Source organism: Garra rufa, chromosome 18 (genome assembly GCF_049309525.1).
Source record: "Garra rufa chromosome 18, GarRuf1.0, whole genome shotgun sequence".
In the NCBI taxonomy this organism is placed as follows: Eukaryota; Metazoa; Chordata; class Actinopteri; order Cypriniformes; family Cyprinidae; genus Garra; species Garra rufa.
This window is the reverse complement of record NC_133378.1, coordinates 40,325,965-40,349,720: the sequence shown is the minus strand read 5'-3', so window position 1 is coordinate 40,349,720 and position 23,756 is coordinate 40,325,965. Positions and strand designations below refer to the sequence as shown.

The 23,756-nt window shown below is 36.1% G+C and overlaps 1 protein-coding gene across 1 annotated transcript; it reads left to right on the top strand.

Annotated features, from left to right (window-relative positions):
* Nucleotides 1-8,803: 8,803 nt before the first annotated feature.
* On the top strand, nucleotides 8,804-23,406 carry rs1b (retinoschisin 1b). Its single transcript, XM_073823471.1, has 6 exons — nucleotides 8,804-8,877; nucleotides 10,751-10,776; nucleotides 11,236-11,422; nucleotides 17,817-17,958; nucleotides 18,048-18,243; nucleotides 21,762-23,406. The coding sequence occupies exons 1-6, from the start codon at nucleotides 8,832-8,834 to the stop codon at nucleotides 21,918-21,920; spliced, it is 756 nt and encodes a 251-aa protein (XP_073679572.1). The 5' UTR covers nucleotides 8,804-8,831; the 3' UTR covers nucleotides 21,921-23,406.
* The last annotated feature ends 350 nt before the right edge of the window (nucleotides 23,407-23,756 follow it).

The window sequence follows — 23,756 nt, the reverse complement described above, 5'->3', positions numbered from 1 at the left end:
GAAAAATAAAATACGGCCTAAATCTAAAGATGAACTCTGGGAAGTGCAGTAAGCAGCCGAGGTAAAATAAATATGTCAGACGATTACTTCAGAAAACTTAAGGACAGTCCCCCCAAAAGAGGTGTGAGATGTGCTCAATGCAAAGAGAGATTACACAAAATACTGACTTTTGCCTGAAGAAGCCTTTTTGTTATTATTTTGTGTACATATTTCCTGTACTTTCTGTACATATTTCCTATACTTTCTGCATCTTAATAAAGAAACCGAAAAATAAATGTGGGTGGTAATTAAAACTTTGCTAAAACAACTAAGCTTGTGGTGGCCTAAGACTTTTGTATAGTACTGTATGTGCAAAAACATTAACGATCAGCCCAGTAAATTTGTTAAATGGTCATATTAGAACATACCACTTGTTTGTGGAAGGTGGGGTCTGCCAATTTTTGCTCCATTTCAGCAACATCCGAGACTGTCCTAACAATAACATAAAAAAAATAAGAATGTTATAATATCGTACAGATCGCTTTGGTCATGGCGCCAGAAATATGGCGCGATCTGGGGGAATTCGAAATTCTAAAGTGACAAGAAGCTTTTGGATAACATCGTGTTTTGAAAACAATGTATTTTAATTAACATTTATATTGTGAAATGTAACTTTCTTACCTTGACTTAGCCTTGACTACGAAGACAGCGAGAATCTTCCAAATCTCCTCCCGAAAATTACAGCAGAGAGTGAGTGAGACTGAGTCGCGGGCGCGAAATAGACCTTTCTCACCACTTCCGTATTTTGCACCGGAAATACGTAATTGCTGTGTAAACCTATTTCGGCCCCGGTATGCCGGTAACCAAACAACGTGAAAAACGCTTAACGTGGCTTAATGTATGTAAAAAACGACCAGGAAACCCCAAGTTTCTGTCAAACCTTACGTGGAACAAACATTAACTACTATCAAAAGAACGAGCCCTTATTCCACAGATAAGTGAATTATATCACGTTAAGCGTTTTCTCCCCCATAGAAGCCCATTATAAGGAAACAGCTTAACGTGGTTTAACGTACCTCAACAGCGACCAGGGAAGACCAAACTTCTGTTACATTTTACTTATAATAAATACTTTCTGCTCTCAAAAGAAAGAGCTCTTATTCAGCATATAAAGTGATCGCCCCCCCATAGAAGTCCATTATAACAAACTTTTATCAAACAAGCTTTTTCCTTAATGGAGTTCTATAGGGAGAAAACGCTTAACACAATATAATTCACTTTATATGATGAATGAGATCTCATTCGTTTGACAGCAGCAAGTACTTTTATATAAGTATTTTTTGACAGAAATTTGTTTTTTTCCCAGTCGTTGTTAAGATACGTTAAACCACGTTAAGCTGTTTCCTTATGGGTTTCTATGGGGACGCTTATCGTGATATTATTAACTTTATATGCTGAATAAGAGCTCATTCTTTTGACAGCAGAAAGTGTTTATTATAAGTAAAATTTTAAGCCACGTTAAGCTTTTTTTTTTGTATAATGGACTTCTATGGGGGGCGATCACTTTATATTATGAATAAGAGCTCGTTCTTTTGAGAGCAGCAAGTGTTTATTATAAGTGAAATTTACCATAAATTTGGTCTTCTCTGGTCGCTGTTGAGGTAACATAAGTTAAACCACGTTAAGCAGTTAAGGGTTAAGTGTCTGTACCTGTAGGTGTCTTTTTGTAACTGTTTTAATTATATTGTGAGTAAAAGTGTGCATACTTTTGACTGCACCACTATGACAGTATCTGCAGGGTCTTGATCCTTTTAATTGGCAGAAAATTGGTTAAAATGGCAATTGTGCTGGCATTTGTATAGATAAAAGTTATTTCAAAGGTGCATATGTGTGTACTATCTATAAAAAAAAAACCTTTGGGTTGGACTGTTTGCACTTCCTCTGTAAAATGAATTAGTCCTCAAGTGTAGCCCATTTTCAACCCATGCACTCATTTCCCATTAGTGAACCACCTAGGCCCCACAAAGGGAGCCCAACTGGGTTTGCCCATGTTGGACTTACTCAGTTGACCCAAGTGGGCCCCAGATAAGATGCCCATGTCCACTCTGTACCCCATTTGTAACCCATATGGGCCCCAGATAAGAAGCCCCTTTTGAGCCCATGTCCATCTGTACCCCTGTAGCCCATTTGTAACCCATATGGGCCCCAGATAAGAAGCCCCTTTTGAGCCCATGTCCATCTGTACCCCTGTAGCCCATTTGTAACCCATATGGGCCCCAGATAAGAAGCCCCTTTTGAGCCCATGTCCATCTGTACCCCTGTAGCCCATTTGTAACCCATATGGGCCCCAAATAAGAAGCCCCTTTTGAGCCCATGTCCATCTGTACCCCTGTAGCCCATTTGTAACCCATATGGGACCCAGATAAGAAGCCCATTTTGAGCCCATGTCCATCTGTACCCCTGTAGCCCATTTGTAACCCATATGGGCCCCAGATAAGAAGCCCCTTTTGAGCCCATGTCCATCTGTACCCCTGTAGCCCATTTGTAACCCATATGGGCCCCAGATAAGAAGCCCCTTTTGAGCCCATGTCCATCTGTACCCCTGTAGCCCATTTGTAACCCATATGGGCCCCAAATAAGAAGCCCCTTTTGAGCCCATGTCCATCTGTACCCCTGTAGCCCATTTGTAACCCATATGGGCCCCAGATAAGAAGCCCATTTTGAGCCCATGTCCATCTGTACCCCTGTAGCCCATTTGTAACCCATATGGGCCCCAGATAAGAAGCCCCTTTTGAGCCCATGTCCATCTGTACCCCTGTAGCCCATTTGTAACCCATATGGGCCCCAGATAAGAAGCCCATTTTGAGCCCATGCCCACTCTGTACCCGTGTCGCCCATTTGTAACCCATATGGGCCCCACATAAACGTGTTGGCTGGGGCATTAACGAACTTTAAAATCACGCTGCAAGTAGTCAAACAAAATGTCATGATGCAAAAGACATTAAAAACAAAACCTTTATTCATTATTTACAAGTCTAAAAGTGCAGCATTTAAGTTTTAAAATCAGGAGCTTTTGTCCCGGAGGGCGCGCACGGCGGCGGTGTGGAGCTCTCGCTGCGTGATGACGCGCCGCCGGTTGAACTTGGAGAGTCGCGCTGCCTCAGCGCCCACCTGCGCATGCGCATCGGACAGGTGCCGCATCAAAGAGACGGAGTCAGTCAAGTCAGCAGACAGCTCCTTAAGTAAGATAAGCATGCGAGTCATGCGCAAACAAATGCGACTATTGTATAGACAAACAGAAAAAGATTAAAATATAGTTTTTGTTTTCAACAAACCTTCTCAATCCTGTAAATGTAGGCAGAATACGCCTTGGTGCTCCGTTTGCGTGTCCAGCCGGTTCTTTTGGACGTCTGCGGGGATTTCAGTTTCTTGTCAGATGATGTTTTCATGATGGCCGCTGTTCACTTTGCAGTCACCACGCCTGAAGTAAAGCTGTTAAATGAGCGTCTGAACACTCTATTTATTGTGTCTCAGCTCGTCTCAGCACAGGTGAAACGTTTCAGTCTTAATTAAAGCTTATTTGCCTAATTAAGACATTCACACAAACCAAAGGTCCAATCAAAGTGACACTAATCATATAGTTTTCATAAACAAATAGCTTTTAGAGCAGTCGTGCGTTTATTTGTTCACCAAATTAATTAGGCGTCTTATTTGTTTTCACACATTTATGTATTTACCACTTTTCTTTTCTCTTTTTCTGGCGGGGTTTATTTATTTATTTATATTTTTTGTAAAAGCACTGCTATCGTTTTGTTAGGACGGGTCTACACTGCAAAAAGTGGAAAGCTGCAATAACATCACTTTTCATTAATAAAAATAGTTTTGTTGTATGTTTGTTTTGATTGGACATAAAGTTTTTATTTATTTATTTTATTAAACACTTGTGAAAAAACGAAACAAATGTGAAAAAACAGATGCCAAGAAAAAGAGCCAGAGGTTCAAGGATGGCCAAACAATACAGCAATTAAAATTCAAAAGAGTTAAAAAAAAAAAAAACCATAAATAATAAATAAATGAGAAAAGTAAAAATAAATAAAAATAAAACAAATACATGATAGCAGATCACATAACAATAAACATACTTTCTCCCTCAAAACATAAATTATCAAATACATAGCATACAGTCAAAGTTTTATTTGCCTTTTTGTTACATGAGGTAGATAAAGATTTAAATTGGATTTCAATCTTCTTGAATGTAAAACAAAGTGTGGGGTAACTTTCATAACCTTGCATTTGTGGATATAACATTTTGCAAGCAAAATAATTAAATTGCAGAGAAAGTAACCGTTTTCATATTGGTTCTCAAAAGTAAAAATTCCAAACAAAACATCCTTAAAGAAAAGGAAAAGTCATTGTGTATGAAGTTTACAATGAACTGCCAAATGTCTTGCCAAAGTTTTCTTGTATGAACACAATGCCAAAAAAGTGAGTCACAAAAAGTACAGTTCACATCTGTGCTTAGTTTGAATTTTGACACAAGGATAGTACTGATGAATAAGCCTAAAAGAAATCTCTTTAACCTTATTTACCAATAAGACACCTGTTTGGAAGTGTCTGAAACTTTTTCCACTGATCTATTCCGTTTTGAAACAGCATAAAGAGTGGAAACATTATCATTAAGGAAGTTTTGTTGTTATAAATGACTTATGGAGGGTTTACGCTTTCATCACGGTTTGGACAGTTACCCAGATGCACAGCCATTGGAGATAATATACATGTGGAAGCTGCTAAATCATAAAGAGAAGGATTAGTAAGCAGGAAAGGACGCAATATTTTGACAAACTAAAATTAATAGGTGGTGAAGATACGTACAAGCAGTATTTAGATATTAGTCTAATATTTCACCTGACCTGAAATGATTAGTACAAACACAAATGTCAAGATTTTTGCCCTGGAAATCCTTGTACAGTTTGGCCAACTGCAAATGCCTTTTGCACTATTCTCCCTGATTTGTTATAACTTTTGTCAGTCTAAAGAACTCCAATTGTTTTTCCAGGTCTGACCAATTAGTACAGCCTAAAACATAATAATAATTGATCATTTTCAGCAGCAATAATCAGCAAAATGTGCGAGTTCTGTTTGGTTCAGTGGCATTGTTTACATTCAGTGCTGCCAATATGGCCAATTGATGACGTGTCATGAAAACACTCAATATTTAAGTTGATTCAGTGATCAAGGCTTGAGAAGGCTATAACTATAAAAAGGCGAATTGTTAATATATATATTCATAGTTGCATTTGATAAACTTTTTTTCCATTGTGCTCTTTATATTTGGATTTACAGACATTCAGGTTAGCCGCCAAATAGTGTTTTCAGGATGCATCATCAATCGGTCATATTGGCAGCACTGAACGCAAACAATTGCCACTGTATGGAATGGAACTGGCGAATTTAGCTGATTATTGCTGCTGAAAATAGTCATGTCAAATTATTAGTCAAATTATTGTCATGTTTTAGACTGTACTAATTGGTCAAACCGGGAAAAACATTTGGAGTACTATAGACTGCCAAAAGTTAACAAATCAAGGAAAAGAGTGCAAAAAACAGTCTGAGGGAAAAAAAAAAATGCGTTTGCGGTTGGCCAAACTGAACCAGGATTTCCAGAACAAGAATCTTGACAACATTCGTGTTTGTTCTTTTTATTTCCGTTCAGGTAGGTGAAATATTAGGCTAAAATCTTAATTAAAACTGCTTGCACATATCTTAACCACCTCATAACTTTAGTTTGTCAAAATATTGTGGCCTTTCCTGCTTACTAAGTCCTTCTCTATATGACTTAGCAGCTTCCACACGTTTTTTCCGTGTTTTAGACAGAAGAAATTAGCAGAACGGCGTATTCAGTAATACATTAACTGTGCAATCAATGCTGTCGTTTACATCTGAGTATCACCAATATGGTCACGCATCCAGTTAACTGACCTAATCATGACGTACAGTATGTACAAACCCTCTACTGAATTGAACGAGGCCGATTAATATGGCTACAGTCTTTACAATGGCATGCACAGTATAAAGATCCTAGATCATATAACTTCCACAACTCTGTTTTAAAACTATTTTTGTCTACTGAATGTTTTTTTAATCAGAAAGACATGTATCAGGTGAACAATTGACCATTTGCACAGATTATACCAGCTCAGTCATTTCTGGTCAACTGTGCTGTAATATGAGTGTATTTTGCTCGTTTTCTCTACATAATCCATTCACAATAGAAGAAAAGTTTGTCTAAGAGGTCCAAACGTCCATGTATACCGTTTCAAGAATGACAAACGCAAGTTAAAAAAATATGCGAGTAAATTGGCTAAATATGTGCCAGTCATTGCTATGATTGACAGTAATAACCGGACGAAACATCTGCAAGCTGATGTCAAAAAAAGCTGTGTATTAAATGATTCAAACTAAATTCAGAGTAACAAAACTACAGCAGTAACAAGTTTGTGTTGGTTAAATATAGGCTATTTAATAGCTTTTACAGTTCAAGACAAAACTTAAAAGAAGTAGTTATTAAATTATATAAACTATCGATTCATATTGAGTGCATTATTTAATTTATATACCATTAATATTTAACTTGATTAATTTGTAGTCAAGTATTTAAATAATTCACCCTTATATGCTGTTTGTGTCTGAGCTCATTTATTTATTTTAATGACTTTCTGCACTTGCTTTACTATATACTTCAGTGCGGTAAAAGTACTACAATTTATTACACTATTCATTTTATAATAAATTGAAAAGAATGATGTCTTGAAAAAACTAGGGCGTTGAAATGGCAGCTGCAGCCAATGATTGATCCTCTGCTGCCATCTTCTGGTTATATGGGTCATTTTGTGACATTTTCATCTTAAAAAGACGTTTTCTGTAAAAAGGCATTTTTTTCCATGTAGTCTTTATGACTGAAAAGTGAATCTTTGAAGAGAATTTTATTGCACAGCTGTAGAGTTGAAAAATAATAAAGGCTTTAAAATATTACAAGAATGTGTTCATGACTATGAAGGCAAGTTACTGATTATCAAGAATACGATTAAGACGTCCTTGAAGAGAAGTATCGCTAGCTAGCTAACATTACCCTAAACACGTTATGCTAGTGATTAGCTGTCAGCAGTTAAATGTACAACTATGCATCTAGGTACTCTCCTGGCATTTAAGTTATATGTTGTTAAATAATATGAAACATTCATGTATCATTATTTATGATGTTGCAATTATTATTTTTCTCAGTTTCTGTAGTACTAGTACTAGTACTTTTAGAGTATATTTAAAGATAGGTACTTTTACTCTTACTCAAGTACATTTATAGTGAAAAAACGTTACTTTTACTTCGCTACATTTGATGGCGTTCCTCCGTTACTGTCCTCAGAAACATGTCGTTGGAATTTTCATTTTATGTCTGATAAAACTGCGTTAATACTGCTGTGTACACAGCTGTTACTATGGAAACCGTAATATTTCAGCGCTCCTAAAGCGCCCCCTCGTGACAGATAATTAATTTTTCATTTCCAATACATTTTTTCAGCTGTTTATGGTCAAATGATTGCAATTATCGACCCATGTTTTTATGCAGCAAACACAGAGTTGTAAATGTAAAAAGTTAAGGTGCCTTCTAAAAATCTAAACAAGTACAGTAATATTTATGTTTCAAATAAATATAATAAATTATATACTCAATTTATCCCTTTTAATGTTATAAAGGATGAAATGCCATAGTGTAACATATTTTGTTTTTGTGTGAAACTGTATCTGAATTTTAAATCATGCCATTTTATGGCTTAATATTCTACTTTACATTGTCCAATCCCATTACTGTTTATTTTACTTTTGCAGATCTTAAAAACGGGTATGAATTGCTTTAAATTAATATTTAAAAATTCTGCAGATACACTAAATGAAATAAATATAATGAAATAAAATTACTTCCTTGATATTTGTTTATATTTGTGTATTAAAAACATTTTTGATTAGACTCCTATCTGATTTTCTATATTTAAAAAAAGGTCTTTTTTTATTTGGGCTAGTTAAATTAATTTTCGGGCTACCAAAAACTGAAGAGAACCTGCCCGAAGGGCTACCAGAAATTTTGCGAGCCCTGTGTGTGTGTGTATACACATATATATATATATATATATATATATATATATATATATATATATATATAATACGAATATAATGTTTCAAGGAGAGGTGTGCGGAAGCTTTCCAAACAGTTTGAAATTCAGGATCTTCACTTCATATCAAGAAGTAGCCTAACTAGTAACTAGCTACTTGAGTACTTTTTTCATCGGATACTTTTTTACTCTTACTCAAGTAACTATTAAGATTGTTACTTTTACTCATACTTGAGTAAATATTTCCATAAGTACTTGTACTTTTACTTGAGTACAGATTTTGGGTACTCTACCCACCTCTGCCACCTATATATAGCACATATTAAATGAGCTTCAGTGGAAGTTTATGAGCTGGTTTATCATTATGCGGAAGTTCTAAGAAACGCTACAATCCACTGTACGCTCTATATTTCATTTTAGACAGGATGCTGTGGGGACTATTGTTTTAACGTTCAACTGTGGATTTTAAGAGAAAGACAAAAGTGGATACTTCAGTGAAACCCAACTGAGAACTCAATGGTTTCAAAAGTTTCCTGAGCTCTAAAGAGCAACCTGTGAGCAATGAACAGAAAGAAGTGAAGCAGAGGCCGATCAGGACTATTATTGGATGTATGGAATCACTGGATTACAGTAATCCAGAGCACACTGAACACTGCTGCTCATAGCACACTAGATCTGCTCATCAAGATGGACACGAAGATCCTCAGTGTGTTTCTGCTGCTGTTCACTCAAGGTACAAAGTGTGTGTGTGATGTGAGATATAAGAGCTGGACACATCATCTGTGTTTTCAGTACAGTAGCCTAGTTTCCAGGAGCTTGACAGTTATGTTATGTATAGATGTTCTTTATGTCTTGCAGTAAAAAGATAAATGATTCATTTATAGAATGAATATAGGTTGGTTTACACTGATAACCAATTCTGCTTGTTCTAAGTGAGCTGTAGTTTTGTAATTTTGCTTTAAATGCTCAAGCTGTTTGCGGAGTGGATTCTGATTGATCATGTTTTTATTATTCATTGGCAAGAAATATACATCTTGACTTTTTATGTTCATTAAAGAAGTCTCTTCTGCTCACCAAACCTGTATTTATTTGATCTGAAGAAGTACAGCAAAAACAGTACAATTGTGAAATATTTTTACTATTTAAAATATCAAATAATAAAATAATCATTACTCCAATCTTCATTGTCACATGACCCTTCAGAAATCTTTCAAATATGCTGATTTGCTGTTCAAGAAACATTTTTATTATTTTTATTCATACTTAAAACAGTTGAGTACTTTATTTTAGTATTCTTTGATGAATAGAAAGATCTAAAGATAAACTATACCATTCAAAAGCTTGGAGTCAGTATATATATATATCCTTTTTTTAAAAGAAATTCTAGAAATGAATGCTTTTATTTAGCAAGGACGCTTTAAATTTGGTCAAAAGTGATGATGAAGACATTTATAATGTTACAAACATTTCTATTTTAGAGAATTTTTGTTCTTCTGAACTTTATATTCATGAAAGAAACCTGCAAAATTCTACTCAGCTGTTTTCAACATAATAATAATAAATATTTTTTTGAGCAGCAAATCAGAATGGTTTCTGAAGGATCGTGTGACTGGAGTAACAATGCAAAAAATAACAGCTTAGAAATCAAAGGAATAACTTACATTTTAAAATATATACAAATAGAAAACAGTTATTTTAAACAGTAAAATATTTCAAAAATTTACAGTTTCTGCTGTACTTTGGATCAAATAAATGTAGGCTTGGTGAGCAGAAGAGACTTCTTTAAAAAAAAACATTGCAAATTTTACTTTTCAAAAACTTTTGACTGGAAGTGTATTTCTATCCATATATATATATATATTAGGGCTGTCAAACAATTAATCATGATTAATCAGATCCAGAATAAAAGTTGGTGTATATATAATAAATGTGTGAGTACTGAGTACATTGTATATATTATAATAATAGTTGTCTATATATATTTATATTTAATTCTATATACATATAAACTCTTTATAGTTACATATAACATTTTTTCATCAAATATATATATATATATATATATATATATATATATATACATACATGCAAGTGTGTGTATTTTTATATACATAATACATTTACACAGTACTCACACATATATTATGTAAAAACAAACTTTTATTTTGGATGTGATTAATCACGATTAATCGTTTGACAGCCCTAATATATAAATATATATATATATATATATATATATATATATATATATATATATATATATATATATTATATATATTACCATATGTGACATTTAAAGAAAAACTTAATTTGTCAAAATTTTGTGTGAAAAATACTCACAATATTAAACAAAATACAATATTGCAACATTTAAAAAGTAAACATTAAATTACAAATCTAGTTTTTAACCTTTTTTCTATTGCATCCCATTCTATTCCATTCTATTTTTCTGTAAGATTAAAAAAGTGTTTTCTTGCTCCTGAAATAATAAATAAAAATTAAAACTAAAAAATGTGTATATTTCAAAATAATATTTTGACCAGATAAAGTATATTTAAACAGATATTTCTTTAATACTGTCTGTGTCTTTCTAATCTCTGTCACAGTTTTCATTGGCATAAATGCACAGGGGGTGAGTATAAATGCGTGTGCATGTGTGTGTACATGTGTACAGGTGTGTTTTACATATGTGGCCCTGGACCACAAAACCAGTATAAAGTAGCACGGGTGTATTTGTAGCAATAGCCAAAATACAGTGTATAGGTTAAAATTACAGATTTTTCTTTTTATATTAAGTAAAGATCATGTTCCATGAAGATATTTTGTAAATTCCCTAAGAACTTCATTTGGACAACTTTAATGGTGATTTTCTCAGTATTTTTATTTTTTGCACCCTCAGATTGCAGATTTTCAAATAGTTGTGTCTCGGTCAAATACTGGCCTATTCCAACAAACCATACATTAATGGAAAGCCTATTTATTTTCAAATGATGTATAAATCTCAATTTAAAAAAAATGACCCTTATGACTGCTTTTGTGGTCCAGGGTCAAATATGACAGTGCATGTGATGAATTGTATTGTATGTTTCAGGAGTTAGAGATGCCGTGGCCTTATGAAGATGAGGATGAGGTGAGTGTGAAGGAAGTGGCGGAGAATCAAACACCGACGGGCTGCAACTGTGACTGTCAGGAGACGAAACCCACTGGAACTCCAGCCACATGGACCTCCATCAGCACCACGCCATCCACACGCAGCCCCTATCTGGACTGCATGCCGGGTCAGTGCCTGTGTACAATGTACAGGACACTTCAAAATAATTATTTATATACACACATATTAATATATATATATATATATATATATATATATATATATATATATATATATGACAGGAGAGACTAATAAACTGGAATGAACAGACAACACAAGATCACTGATTCATCATAATGGAACACAACAGACTACAAAACAAATCATTCTGAATGAATCTTTTCAAAACATTTCACCTGTTTTGTGTTCATCTGCTTCTCCCATTTGCCCTTTTACATTGACTATCACTCTATATAAACGAATACAATCAGATACAACAATAATTTCTCAAATATTTATTACAATAAAGTGATAAACTTAACATTCACTTCAATAGAATGAGATGAGGTGCAGCTTGTTATATTGATGGAGTGTTTTCACTAGTTAGCAGTAAACCGGTTAGCTCACCTGAATATGTTCGTAGATTTGTTTTTGGGTGTTTTCGACGTGGGTCGCCTCTTGGAATGGAAATATGGATATTTTATTACTTTCTTTAAGCTTATTTCAGTTAATATCACATAACTAGCACGCTAAGCCAATAGTATACTGGCAGTGCCGTATAAACATGGCTGAAAGCAGAAAAAGTGGAGAAACAGACGAACTGATTCAGTTGAGTGAGTCATTTTCACTGGAACCGCTTCATTTGATTGAATCCCGTGACTTCTATCATTCAGTTTAAGCGAATCACTAGCAAAAAAATTTATAAAAACAGTTCAAAAGAGCCATTCATTTTCGAATCTTGACACTGCTGAAACAGTTGCGTAGCAAAATGATTTACTGTTTCAAAGCACTCCAATCGGATTGCGTATCGCAAATCATTTGATTTAAAGCAGTTATCACAAATAATTTTAATTAGATTGGAAATAAGCGGGTTCGTGATTCAGATTGGGACTTCGGACCACGAGTTTGCGAATAATTTCAGATCAGAATGTCGGAGATGGTTCGAATCATTTGATTTGATAGGGTTCACGAATCATTTAGATTTGCACTTTAGAGAGGGTTTGTGAATCATTTGATTCAGATCGGAACTAAGCGGTTCGTGAATCATCTGATCTAAGCGGGGTTGTGACTTTTTTGATTCAGATCGGGTACTCGGAGGGTATTCGCGAATCATTTGATTTAGATCGGAACTACGGAATGCATATTGTGAATCATTTAGATCTGAACTTCGGAGGGGGTTCATGAGTCATTTAGATCTAAACTTCAGAGTGGGTTTGCAAATCTTTTTATTCTGTTTGGAACAAAGCGGGTTCGCAAATCTTTTGATTCAGATCCGAGCTAACCGGGTTCGTGAATCATGATTCAGATAGGGACTTCGGACCGGGTTCGCAAATCATTTTAGATATGAACTTCGGAGCGGGTTCGCAAATCTTTTGATTCAGATCCGAGCTAAGCAGGTTCGTGAATCATTGATTCAGATCGGGACTTCGGACCGGGTTTGCAAATCATTTCAAATAAGAACTTCTGAGAGGGTTCGCAAATTATTTAAATTGGAACTTAGGACCGGGTTTGCGAATCTTTTGATTCTGATGGGGTATTCGGACCGGGTTTGCGAATCATTTCAGATCGGAACTACAAAGAGGGTTTGTGAATCATTAGATTTAGATCGGAACCTCGGAGCGCGTATTGTGAATCATTTAGATCTGAACTTCAGAGGGGGTTCGCCAGTCATTTAGATCTGAACTTCAAAGCAGGTTCGCAAATCTTTTTGTCCAGTTTGGAACAAAGCGGGTTTGTGAATCTTTTAATTCAGATCAGGACTTCGGAGCGGGTTCACAAATCATTTTAGATCGGGACTTCGGAAAGGGGTTCGCAAATCATTTGATTTAAATCAGAACTTTGGAATGCATATTGTGAATCATTTAGATCTGAACTTTGGAGGGGGTTCGTGAGTCATTTAGATCTAAACTTCAGGGCAGGTTCGCAAATCTTTTTGTTCAGTTTGGAACAAAAGCGGATTTGTGAACCATTTAATTAATTTGATGCAGATCGGGTCTTTGGAGTGGGTTTGCGAATCATTTGAGATCGAGACTTCGAAGTACATATCTTGTATCATTTGATTTGATCAGAACTACGGAGCTCATGTTATAAATCATTTAGATTGGAACTTCGGGTTTTGTGAATTATTTAGATCGGAAACTCGGAGTGGGTTCGCAAATCTTTTGACTCAGATCCGAGCTAACCGGGTTTGTGAATCGTGATTCAGATCGGGAATTCAGACCAGGTTCGCAAATCATTTCAGATCGAAACTTCTGAGGGGGCTTGTGGATCATTTAGATCGGAACTTTGGACCGGGTTTTCAAATCTTTTGACTCAGATCCGAGCTAACCGGGTTTGTGAATCGTGATTCAGATCGGGAATTCAGACCAGGTTCGCAAATCATTTCAGATAGAAACTTCTGAGGGGGTTTGTGGATCATTTAGATCGGAACTTTGGACCGGGTTTTCGAATCTTTTGATTCAGATCCGAGCTAACTGGGTTTGTGAATCATGATTCAGATCAGGACTTCAGACCACAAATTTGCGAATAATTTCAGATCGGAACTCATTTGATAAGGTTCACAAATCATTTAGATCGGAACTTTGGAGCAGGTTCACAAATTTTTGAATTCAGATCCGAGCTAAGTGGGTTCGTAAATCATTTGATTCAGATCGGGACTTCGGACCGGTTCACAAATCATTTCAGATTGGAACTTCTGAGGGGGTTCGCAAATCATTTAGATCGGAACTTCGGACCGGGTGTGCAAATCATTTCAGATCGGAACTTTGGAAAGGGGTTCACGAGTCATTTGATTTAGATCAAAACTTTGGAAGGCATATTGTGAGTCATTTAGATCTAAACTTCATAGCGGGTTCGTGGGTTTGTGAATCATTTAATTCAGATCAGGACTTCGGAGCGGGTTCACAAATCATTTTAGATCGGGACTTCAGAGCGCGTAACACATTTTTTTTTATTCAAATCGAAACTATGCGGGTTCGTGAATCATTTGATGCAGATCAGAAGCCGGTTCATGAATCATTTGATGCAGATCGGGACTTTAGAGTGGGTTCGCGAATCATTTAGGATCGGGATTTCGAAGCGCATATCTTGAATCATTCGATTTAATCAGAACTTTGGAGCTTGTTTTGTGAATCATTTGGATCGTAAATTCGGAGCAGGTATGCAAATCTTTTGATTCAGATCATAACTGCGGGTTTGTGAATCTTTTGATTCAGAGTTTTGACTTTAAGATCGGGATTCCGAGCGCATATCGCGAATCATTCAATTTAAATCAGAACTTGACCATGTGTTGGAAGGTATATAAAAATGCATAGGCCTATATGAGAAGTATAGAGATAAAGTTTTGGCTGCTTCAGGATTAACAGAGCTTTTATATATTTGTCTAGATCAACTTTGAATAAATAAATAAAAGATTTAGAGCCAGTACATTTTTTTGTATGTGAAATTTAGCTAAAATTTAGCTAGCGGGAAACACGTGGCATTAAGTTAGACCTATATTCCACTACAATCTTAAATTTCAACAGTGCAACTGAGACAGAAGATACAGTGGTAAATTAGGTTTATCACTGCTGTATCAATCCATAAGAGAATATAAGCATGCACAACAGGGCCGCATGCTAGCAAAGCATTAGATAAACATGCCGTGTTGTTGGCCGTGTGGGTGTTGAATGGCAAAAACATGCAAGGTCATGCAGTGAACAGCAGCATTAATTGTGACTGGGAAGATTAGAGAGGAAAGCATCTCTCAGTCCCTTCAGAAGTGCACACTTACTGATTCAGGGCATGAAGCCAAGAGGCTTTAGAGTGATTACGTGGGAAACTATCAACCATGATGCATCAGCTAAAACTGATGACACATGAACCGCCCTCTGACCTCAGTCTGACAGAGCAGCGGACATTAAGATCAAATTATTAAGAGACAATAAGAGAACTAGAGGACTGTCTGTAGTAGATGATGATTAGAAGAGCTGAGCGAGAGACCATCAGAATGAGAATGAGTGAGAAACCGTGACTTTGAGCGAGGGTACAGAGTGCCAGTGGATAATCTCATGACTAATGAATGTGATGCCCAGATTACCGGTCCTGAAATAGGGCCCGTCTGTCCTGCACCATCCCAAACTGCAGGAGATCCACACGTGCCAATCAGCAGGACCCCTGATCTTCATACAGCCCGGAAAAGACTCATTTGATTCAGATCGGAACCGGGTTTTTGAATCATTTGATGCAGATCGGGACTTTGGAGTGGGTTCGCGAATCATTTAAGATCGGGACTTCAAGTTGCGAATCTTGAATCATTTAATTTGATCAGAACTTCGGAGATCATATTGTGAATCATGTAGATTCGGAACTTCGGCGGTTTTGTGGATCGTTTAGATCAGAAATTTGGAGCGGGTAAGCAAATCTTTTGATTCAGATCGGAACTGGGGGTTCGTGATTCTTTTGATTCAGATCCTAACTAACCGGGTTCATGAATCTTTTGATTCAGATCAAGACTTCAATTTAAACCGAAACCGTGTCATTTAGATCGAAACTTCGTACCGAGTTTGCAAATCTTTTGATTCAGATCCGAGCTAACCAGGTTCGTGAATCTTTTGATTCAGATCAGGACTTCAGACCGGGTGTGTGAATCATTTCAGATCGGAACTTCGGAGAGTGTTTGCGAATCATTTAATTTAAATTTGAACTTAACCGTGTGTCATTTAGATCGGAACTTTGGACCGGTTTCGTGAATCTTTTGAATTAGATCCAAGCTAACCGGGTTCGTGATCTATTGATTCAGATCAAGTCTTCGGACCGGGTGTGGACATTATTTCAGATCCGAACTTCGGAGAGGGTTTGTGAATAATTTAATTTAAATCGGAACTTAACCTTGTATCATTTAGATCGGAACTTTGGACCGGGTTCACAAATCTTTTGATTCAGATCCGAGCTAACCTGATTCAGATCCGAGTTAACCAGGTTTGTGAATCTTTTGATTCAGATCAGGACTTCAGACCGGGTGCGTGAATCATTTCAGATCGGAACTTTGGAGAGGGTTCGCGAATCATTTAATTTAAATCTGAACTTAACCGTGTATCATTTAGATCGGAACTTCGGACCGGGTTCACAAATCTTTTGATTCAGATCCGAGCTAACCAGGTTTGTAAATCTTTCGATTCAGATCAAGACTTCGGACCAGGTGTGCACATCATTTTAGATCAGAACTTCGGAGAGGGTTCGCAAATCTTTTGATTCAGGTCCGAGCTAATCGGGTTCGTGAATCTTTTGATTCAGATCAAGACTTCGGACCGGGTGTGGACATTATTTCTGATCGGAACTTCGGAGAAGGTTTGTGAATAATTTAATTTAAATCAGAACTTAACCACGTATCATTTAGATCGGAACTTCAGGCCGGGTTTGCAAATCTTTTGATTCAGATCCAAGCTAGCTAGGTTTGTGAATCTTCTGATTTAGATCAGGACTTTAGACCGGGTGCGCAAATCATTTCAGATCGGAACTTCGGAAAGGGTTGATTCAGACCAGACCTAAGTGGGTTCTTGAATCTTTTGATTCAGATCGGGTATTCGGAGCGGGTTCGTGAATCATTTCAGATCGGAACTTCGGAAAGGGTTCGCAAATCATTTGATTTAGATTGGGAGTGGATTTGTGAATCATCTGATTCAGACCGGTACTAAGCGGGTTTGTGAATCTTTTGATTCAGATCGGGTATTCGGAGCAGGTTCATGTATAATTTCAGAGTGGAACTTTGGAGAGGGTTCGTGAATCATTTGATTTAGATCAGAAGAGGGTTCATGAATCATCTGATTCAGACCGGAACTAAGCGGGTTTGTGAATCTTTTGATTAAGATCGGGTTTTCGGAGCGGGTTCGTGAATCATTTCAGATCGTAACTTCAGAGGGGGTTTGCGAATCATTCGATTTAGAGCGGAATTTCAGAACGCATATTGCGAATCATTTAGATCTAAACTTAGGAGGAGGTTCGTGAGTCATTTAGATCTTGATCTTCATACAGCCTGAAAAAGACTCACTATAAAAGACTAAAATAGTGATAACATGACATTCAAAACGTGTTTGTGTTCATTTTGTTCCTATTCTGGATGCTGCAGGGATGGTGTGATGAAGTCAGTGCATTTTTGGTTAAACGCCTCCATTGCGGTCTTAAATAAGCACAAGATATTTTCACGTTTTATTGTACAACCACTTTTAGCCTAAAAAAATACATCACTTCTTGTTGACAGTTTTTCAGTTTGAGTACTAGGAACTGGTGGATGTTGCTCCTGTTTGTGTAAATCACATTTACCATGTTGTTCTTGAGATGGTGGGCATGTTCTGATGGTTTTCGTGCTCCTCATTTCTAACCAGAGTGTCCCTACCACAAACCGCTGGGGTTCGAGTCCGGATCAGTGATGACGGAGCAGGTTACCTGTTCAAACCAGGAGCAGTACGTGGGCTGGTTCTCCTCATGGACCCCAAATAAAGCCCGACTGAACAGTCAGGGGTTTGGGTAAATGTCTTCTCCCTTCACAATTACCAAAATGACTTTTGTAGGGTCGTAATAAAGTAAACACTGACTGACTCTCTGCTCCGTCGCAGCTGTGCTTGGCTGTCCAAGTTCCAGGATGCGAGTCAGTGGCTTCAGATCGACCTCCAGGAGGTGCGGGTGGTCTCAGGCGTCCTGACTCAGGGCCGCTGTGATGCTGACGAATGGACAACGAAATACAGCCTGCATTACCGAACCCAAGACAACCTCAACTGGATTTATTACAAAGACCAGACCGGGAATAACAGGGTAAAAGCCTGAATAAATAAGAGTTTCTGACCAATACCATAAAGATCTGGGCCCGTATTCAAAACATTTTATCTTACCACTTATAGGGTGTTCACACCAGATGCTACTTGCGTGAATAAATCACGCTATTCGCACGTAGTTGGATGCTTGAACATTTTGAGTTTACTCGCTTTATTCAACGCTACTGCTTTGAGGTGTGTCAAATTTAGGGCAGAGCACGCCTCTAAAAAACAATGTTTACACCCTATTTACTTTTGCATGAGTTTTTCAATGATATGTGATTTTAGCTCAGTAATCCACTAAAACATAAACATACGTCAAACTCTTGCCTTGCCTACTTTTCACAGTGATTCGTTGTCGCCTGACGTTTTGCGCTCGAGTTTTGCATAAAGTTGAGCAATGCCTAACCTTTTTGATGCTCTCAGCTGCTTTCAATGCTTTCTTGTTGAAAATGTGGCCACAGCTGATTGTCAGCCTCTTACATACAACCTCTTTTAATGAACAAAGTAGAATAATCATGGCTAATAGTTAGACATGCAATTGTAAAAGAAAACCAAACTGGATGCAAGAACAGCTGTTACTTCTTGCCCAACTTGTTAGATAAACAAATAGATAGAAACAAAGGAAAATCTGGAGTTGGGATAACCTCCAAAACCAAAAAAGATGCGTCCTAAAATATTTATGTTCGGAGGCAGATTGCCGGCAATAGTCATTTTAGCCCTGCTGAAAAAAAAAACAATAGAAATCATCTCAAAATTGTTAATGGTTTTACTGATTGTACTGGTTTTAATAGTAACTGTAATGGTGGCCTTTTGGTCTTGACTGGTAATTGGTTGCCTTCTATCGTTGGCTTGCTAAAACCACTAAATCCTAATGTAACATGTCCTAAAACACACTAAAGGAAACCATTTTTTATTGGTTTCAATAGTTAAACGTTGATAGTTTGTGATGTAATGATATTTTTAGTGGAAATAAGTAGAATTTCTGTGAGGATAGTTGTGATTTGCTCTTCACTACTCCTAACGTTTCACAGATTTAGGAGCTAGTTTTAGCACTTAAACGCTTTGTGAAATACTCTTAGAGCAAAAATATAGTCCTAAATTTAGGATTGACACACCCATTATTTTTTTTATGATTTTCTCCTAAATAGACAAGTTATGAGCTACTTTTAGCCTTAAGATGTTTTGTAAATATGACCCTATGAAAAGACCTGTAATCACATTTTAATATTTTAGATTTTAATACTAGCACTTGTTCTTCCATTAACAAACATGCTGAGAGTAAATAGCCATTCACAGCAAAGACAATAACAATAACTATTACATTTCAATTAGTATTATAATTCTAGGAGAGTAGCGATGTACACACCATAACTATAATGATATCACTGGAATCACTTTACGTTTCAGTTATTTCCCTCCAGATGAATAATAAAAACATCTACAGCCAATTAGAACTGAATTTAAAGGAAAGAGCTTGAAGATTTAAGTGTCAGACGAATGGGCCATTCAGAATGCATTTTTGCATAGCCTATATAAACGTGGGATGAAGTGCTCAGGAATGGTTTTAAAAAACATGTTAAATGTCTTATCATTTTGCCCTCAAATTAAACAGTTGCCATGCCATCTTGATACTGTAAAGGTCCTTGCCCACTGAGTCTGAGATTTTGATAAGAAAAGGAAAAGTATGGAAAGAAGAAAGCATAATATGCAAACATATTGTTGTTTCAAGACTTTTGCCCCTATTAGGTTTTCATAAGAAGTGTATTTTATTTTTTTTTATATTTGGCAAGAAGTGATTGTCAAATACGACTCAATGAATTCAAGGTGCACTTTTTTCATTATGCAAAAAGCAGGTTATAAGCATTTTGGGTTTCTTCTCACTGTATTCTTAGCACTGTATTACATAGCCCCAAGGACCATTGCAAAAATAAAAAATATACAGACTTTATGTGCACACAAGAAACCATTCAACTTTGATTGTGCCATCAACCCATTTCATGGTGTGGTTTCTGACAATGCTTTAAAGAGACCTAAGGTCTTGAAATATGGCGTTCTGCCCTAATGAAAGCCAAATTTTAAACTTTTCCACTTTTTTTTTTTTTTTTGCATCTGATGAGCAGTTAAAACATTGACCCCCGGTTTCACAGACAAGGCTTAAGCCTAGTCCTAGACTAAAATGTAAATCTGAGTTGTTTCAACTAAAATAAAATTGCACTGATTGATCCTAAAATATATTAGTGCCTTTGTTTTGTCTCAAGATGCACACCAGTTTTTATTCTAATCACATTTATGAAAATTGCTTAAATGTCCTAATTGAACTTTGGCCTAATCTTGGCTTAGTCTAAACCCTGTCTGTGAAACCGGGCCTGACAGCCAAACAAAATCTAGTCAACTTAAAAAAAAAAAAAAGTGTAAAAATTTAAAAGGCAGAAGACAAAACTGTAGCATGCACCAACGTCCATTGGTGCTAATATTACCTTTTTAAAGTTATCACTCTTGGTGTGAAATGCCAAATAGACTTTAAGTAAGATTAAATTAATTGATCTTTTTTTAAAAATAATGTCTTTTTTACCATACGAATTAGGACTGACACAGTTTAGTCAATAGCATACACGATCTATACTACCGGTCAAACATTTTTGAACAGTAAGATTTTAATGTTTTTTAAAGAAGTATCTTCTGCTCACCAAGCCTGCATTTATTTAATCCAAAGTACAGCAAAAACAGTATTTAAAAAAAAAAATTACTATTTAATTTTAGCACTATTACTCCAGTCACGTGATCCTTCAGAAATCATTCTAACATTCGGATTTAATGCTCCAATTTTTTTATTATTATTATTATTATTTTGTTGAAAACAGCTGAGTAGACTTTTTTCAGGTTTCTTTGATGAATAGAATAGTTTATCTGAAATAGAAACCCTTCGTAACATTATAAATGTCTTCATCATCAATTATGATCAATTTTTAAGCATCCTTGCTTAAAAAAATAAAAGGAAATTCTCGGATTTCTCCACCCCAATTTTTTTTTTTTACTGACTCCAAGCTTTTTTATGGTCTAGTGTATAATGTTACAAAAGCTTTTTGTTTCAGGTAAATGCTTATCTTTAGATCTTTCTATTCATCATTTTATTCTATTCAATATTTTTAAATATATTCAAATAGAAAACAGTTATTTTAACTAGTACACATATTTCAAAATGTACAGTTTTTGCTGTACTTTGGATCAAACAAATGCAGCCTTGGGGAGCAGAAGAGACTTCTATCCCTATTTTAAGTTTAGTACTGTTTATATATATATATATATATATATATATATATATATATATATATATATATATATATATAAATTATTGCATAATTTCAGTGAAATTTCATATCCAGACACCCAGGGCACATATACTTACATAAGACAGTTTGTTGTCTAATAACGTTTTAGATGAAAAGGTTAAATTGGTCAGTAGTGCTTATACTGAACTTCATTTAATGATGTTTTTTGCTTGCGTTCATCCATCAGGTGTTTTATGGAAACACGGACCGATCCTCCACGGTCCAGAACCTGCTGCGTCCGCCCATCGTTGCGCGGTACCTGCGGATCCTGCCCCTGGGCTGGCACACACGCATCGCTCTACGCCTGGAGCTGCTCGTGTGCATGAACAAATGTGCCTTGGGTTGAGAACAGCCTTGGGTAATATCCTACTAAAGTCAAATCATCTGGAAACTGCTCTCAGATCAGTAGGTAACAGCCAATTTGAAATAGTACCATGCAACAGTAGCTTCTGTATGTACAAAATAAAACAAAACAAATAAGCATTTTTGGTAATTCAAATAAATGTAATTCACATCTGGTTTTCTTTGCAACAGTGTTGTTTTTGACAACCATCTTAGATTTAGTCTTAGTCTTAGTCTTTTGGACTAAAATGCTTATTATTTTTAGTCAAATTTTAGTCACTTCTATATGTGATAGTTTTAGTCCAATTTTAGTCGACGAAAAGTCAAAAAGGTTTTAGTCTAGATTTAGTCAAAAAAAAAAAAAAGGGGAAAAAGTCTTTTAACAAATTAATGTAGGTCAGTAAGTATTTTGCTGTTGGGTAGTGTCACTTATAAGTTGTGAAAATAGCAGATCTATAGTTCAACACAATGTGAGCTTCCGGATCGACTATTTTCACCAATAATTACAATAATGAAGGAATGGTTTTAGACATAAGACATATATTTGAAATAATGTGCAAACTGCTGCCATCATGGTTAATCGTCAGTCTGTCTGAGTGACAACAATGTGACGTGTTGAGCGTAACCAAACAAGGATAGAATGCTAAAACAGCTTGCCATACTAGTATGGCAAAGAGTATTTAATGCTAAAACGGCTTGCCATAGCGGCAGATACTTTTTCTGTTGTAATTGGCATGCACAATAAGCGGAAATGTCATGCATTTTAAACGTCTGACGGACCACCCACTAACATTTTCATCTATTCTCATCTCGTCAACGAAAACTCACACACGTCTCGTCATGTTTTAGTCATCAACGAGCCATTTTTATCTCGTCATCGTCTCGTTATCATCATGAAAAAAAGTGGCGTCAACGAAATGATTTCGTCATCGTCATCGTCGACGAAAACAACACTGCTTTGCAAATCTTGTTGGTCTTTTCTTTTGCTTCCTGAAATGAGAATTGAATAACTTCCATATTGACTCAATAATTGAGTCAGAAAACATGTGAACAACCGTTGATTGAAAATTCATTATCACAGATGAAGCCTGTAAAGTAGCTACACAGCTAGCTCTGCTATCGACTGTTTCTGACTCACCACAACAACCAAAATAAACTATTATCATCTAATATATGGCTCTAAATATAACCAGAAGAGGACTCACACACTGGTGTTAATGTAATTCACATGTGTTTTTGAAAAACTCCATGTTAGAGAGACATTAGCAATTCAATTAACAGTTGGAGAGACTCAAAACACAATGGAAGAATAAAATCCATTACTGTCTGCCCAGCTGACATTTTTGCTTCCCAGAATGTTCTGTATAGGTTCTCTTTAGGTTAAATTACAACGTTCTGGGAAGGTTAGTGTATGGTTTTGAAACATAAAAATAAACATGAGCAAACATTTAGCATAGATTCACTTGTAAAAACATGTAAAAAAAAAAAAAAAAAAAAAACTCCAATAACCAAACAGGAACCATATGGAAACATTTTTGATGGGCTACAGATGTGCCAACCTAGTAACTGCTATTGACACTGAAATAAGTCATTGTTCAATGGTGAACAAAGACGACAAATCACCCAGAATAAACAATTCTATGCAATGCTCAGATTTGCTTTCCAAGTGTAGTGTTTTACACTTTAAACAGGCTTTTAAGACAAAAACGAAACTTTTCAAGTGCACCGCTTAAGGACAGTTCACATTTGATTTGGTTTGACTTTTATTTATTCATGGATTTAAAAAAAAGTAACAGACAGTCTTATGGTTAAATGAGCTCTTTAGCATCTCCTAGCTGAG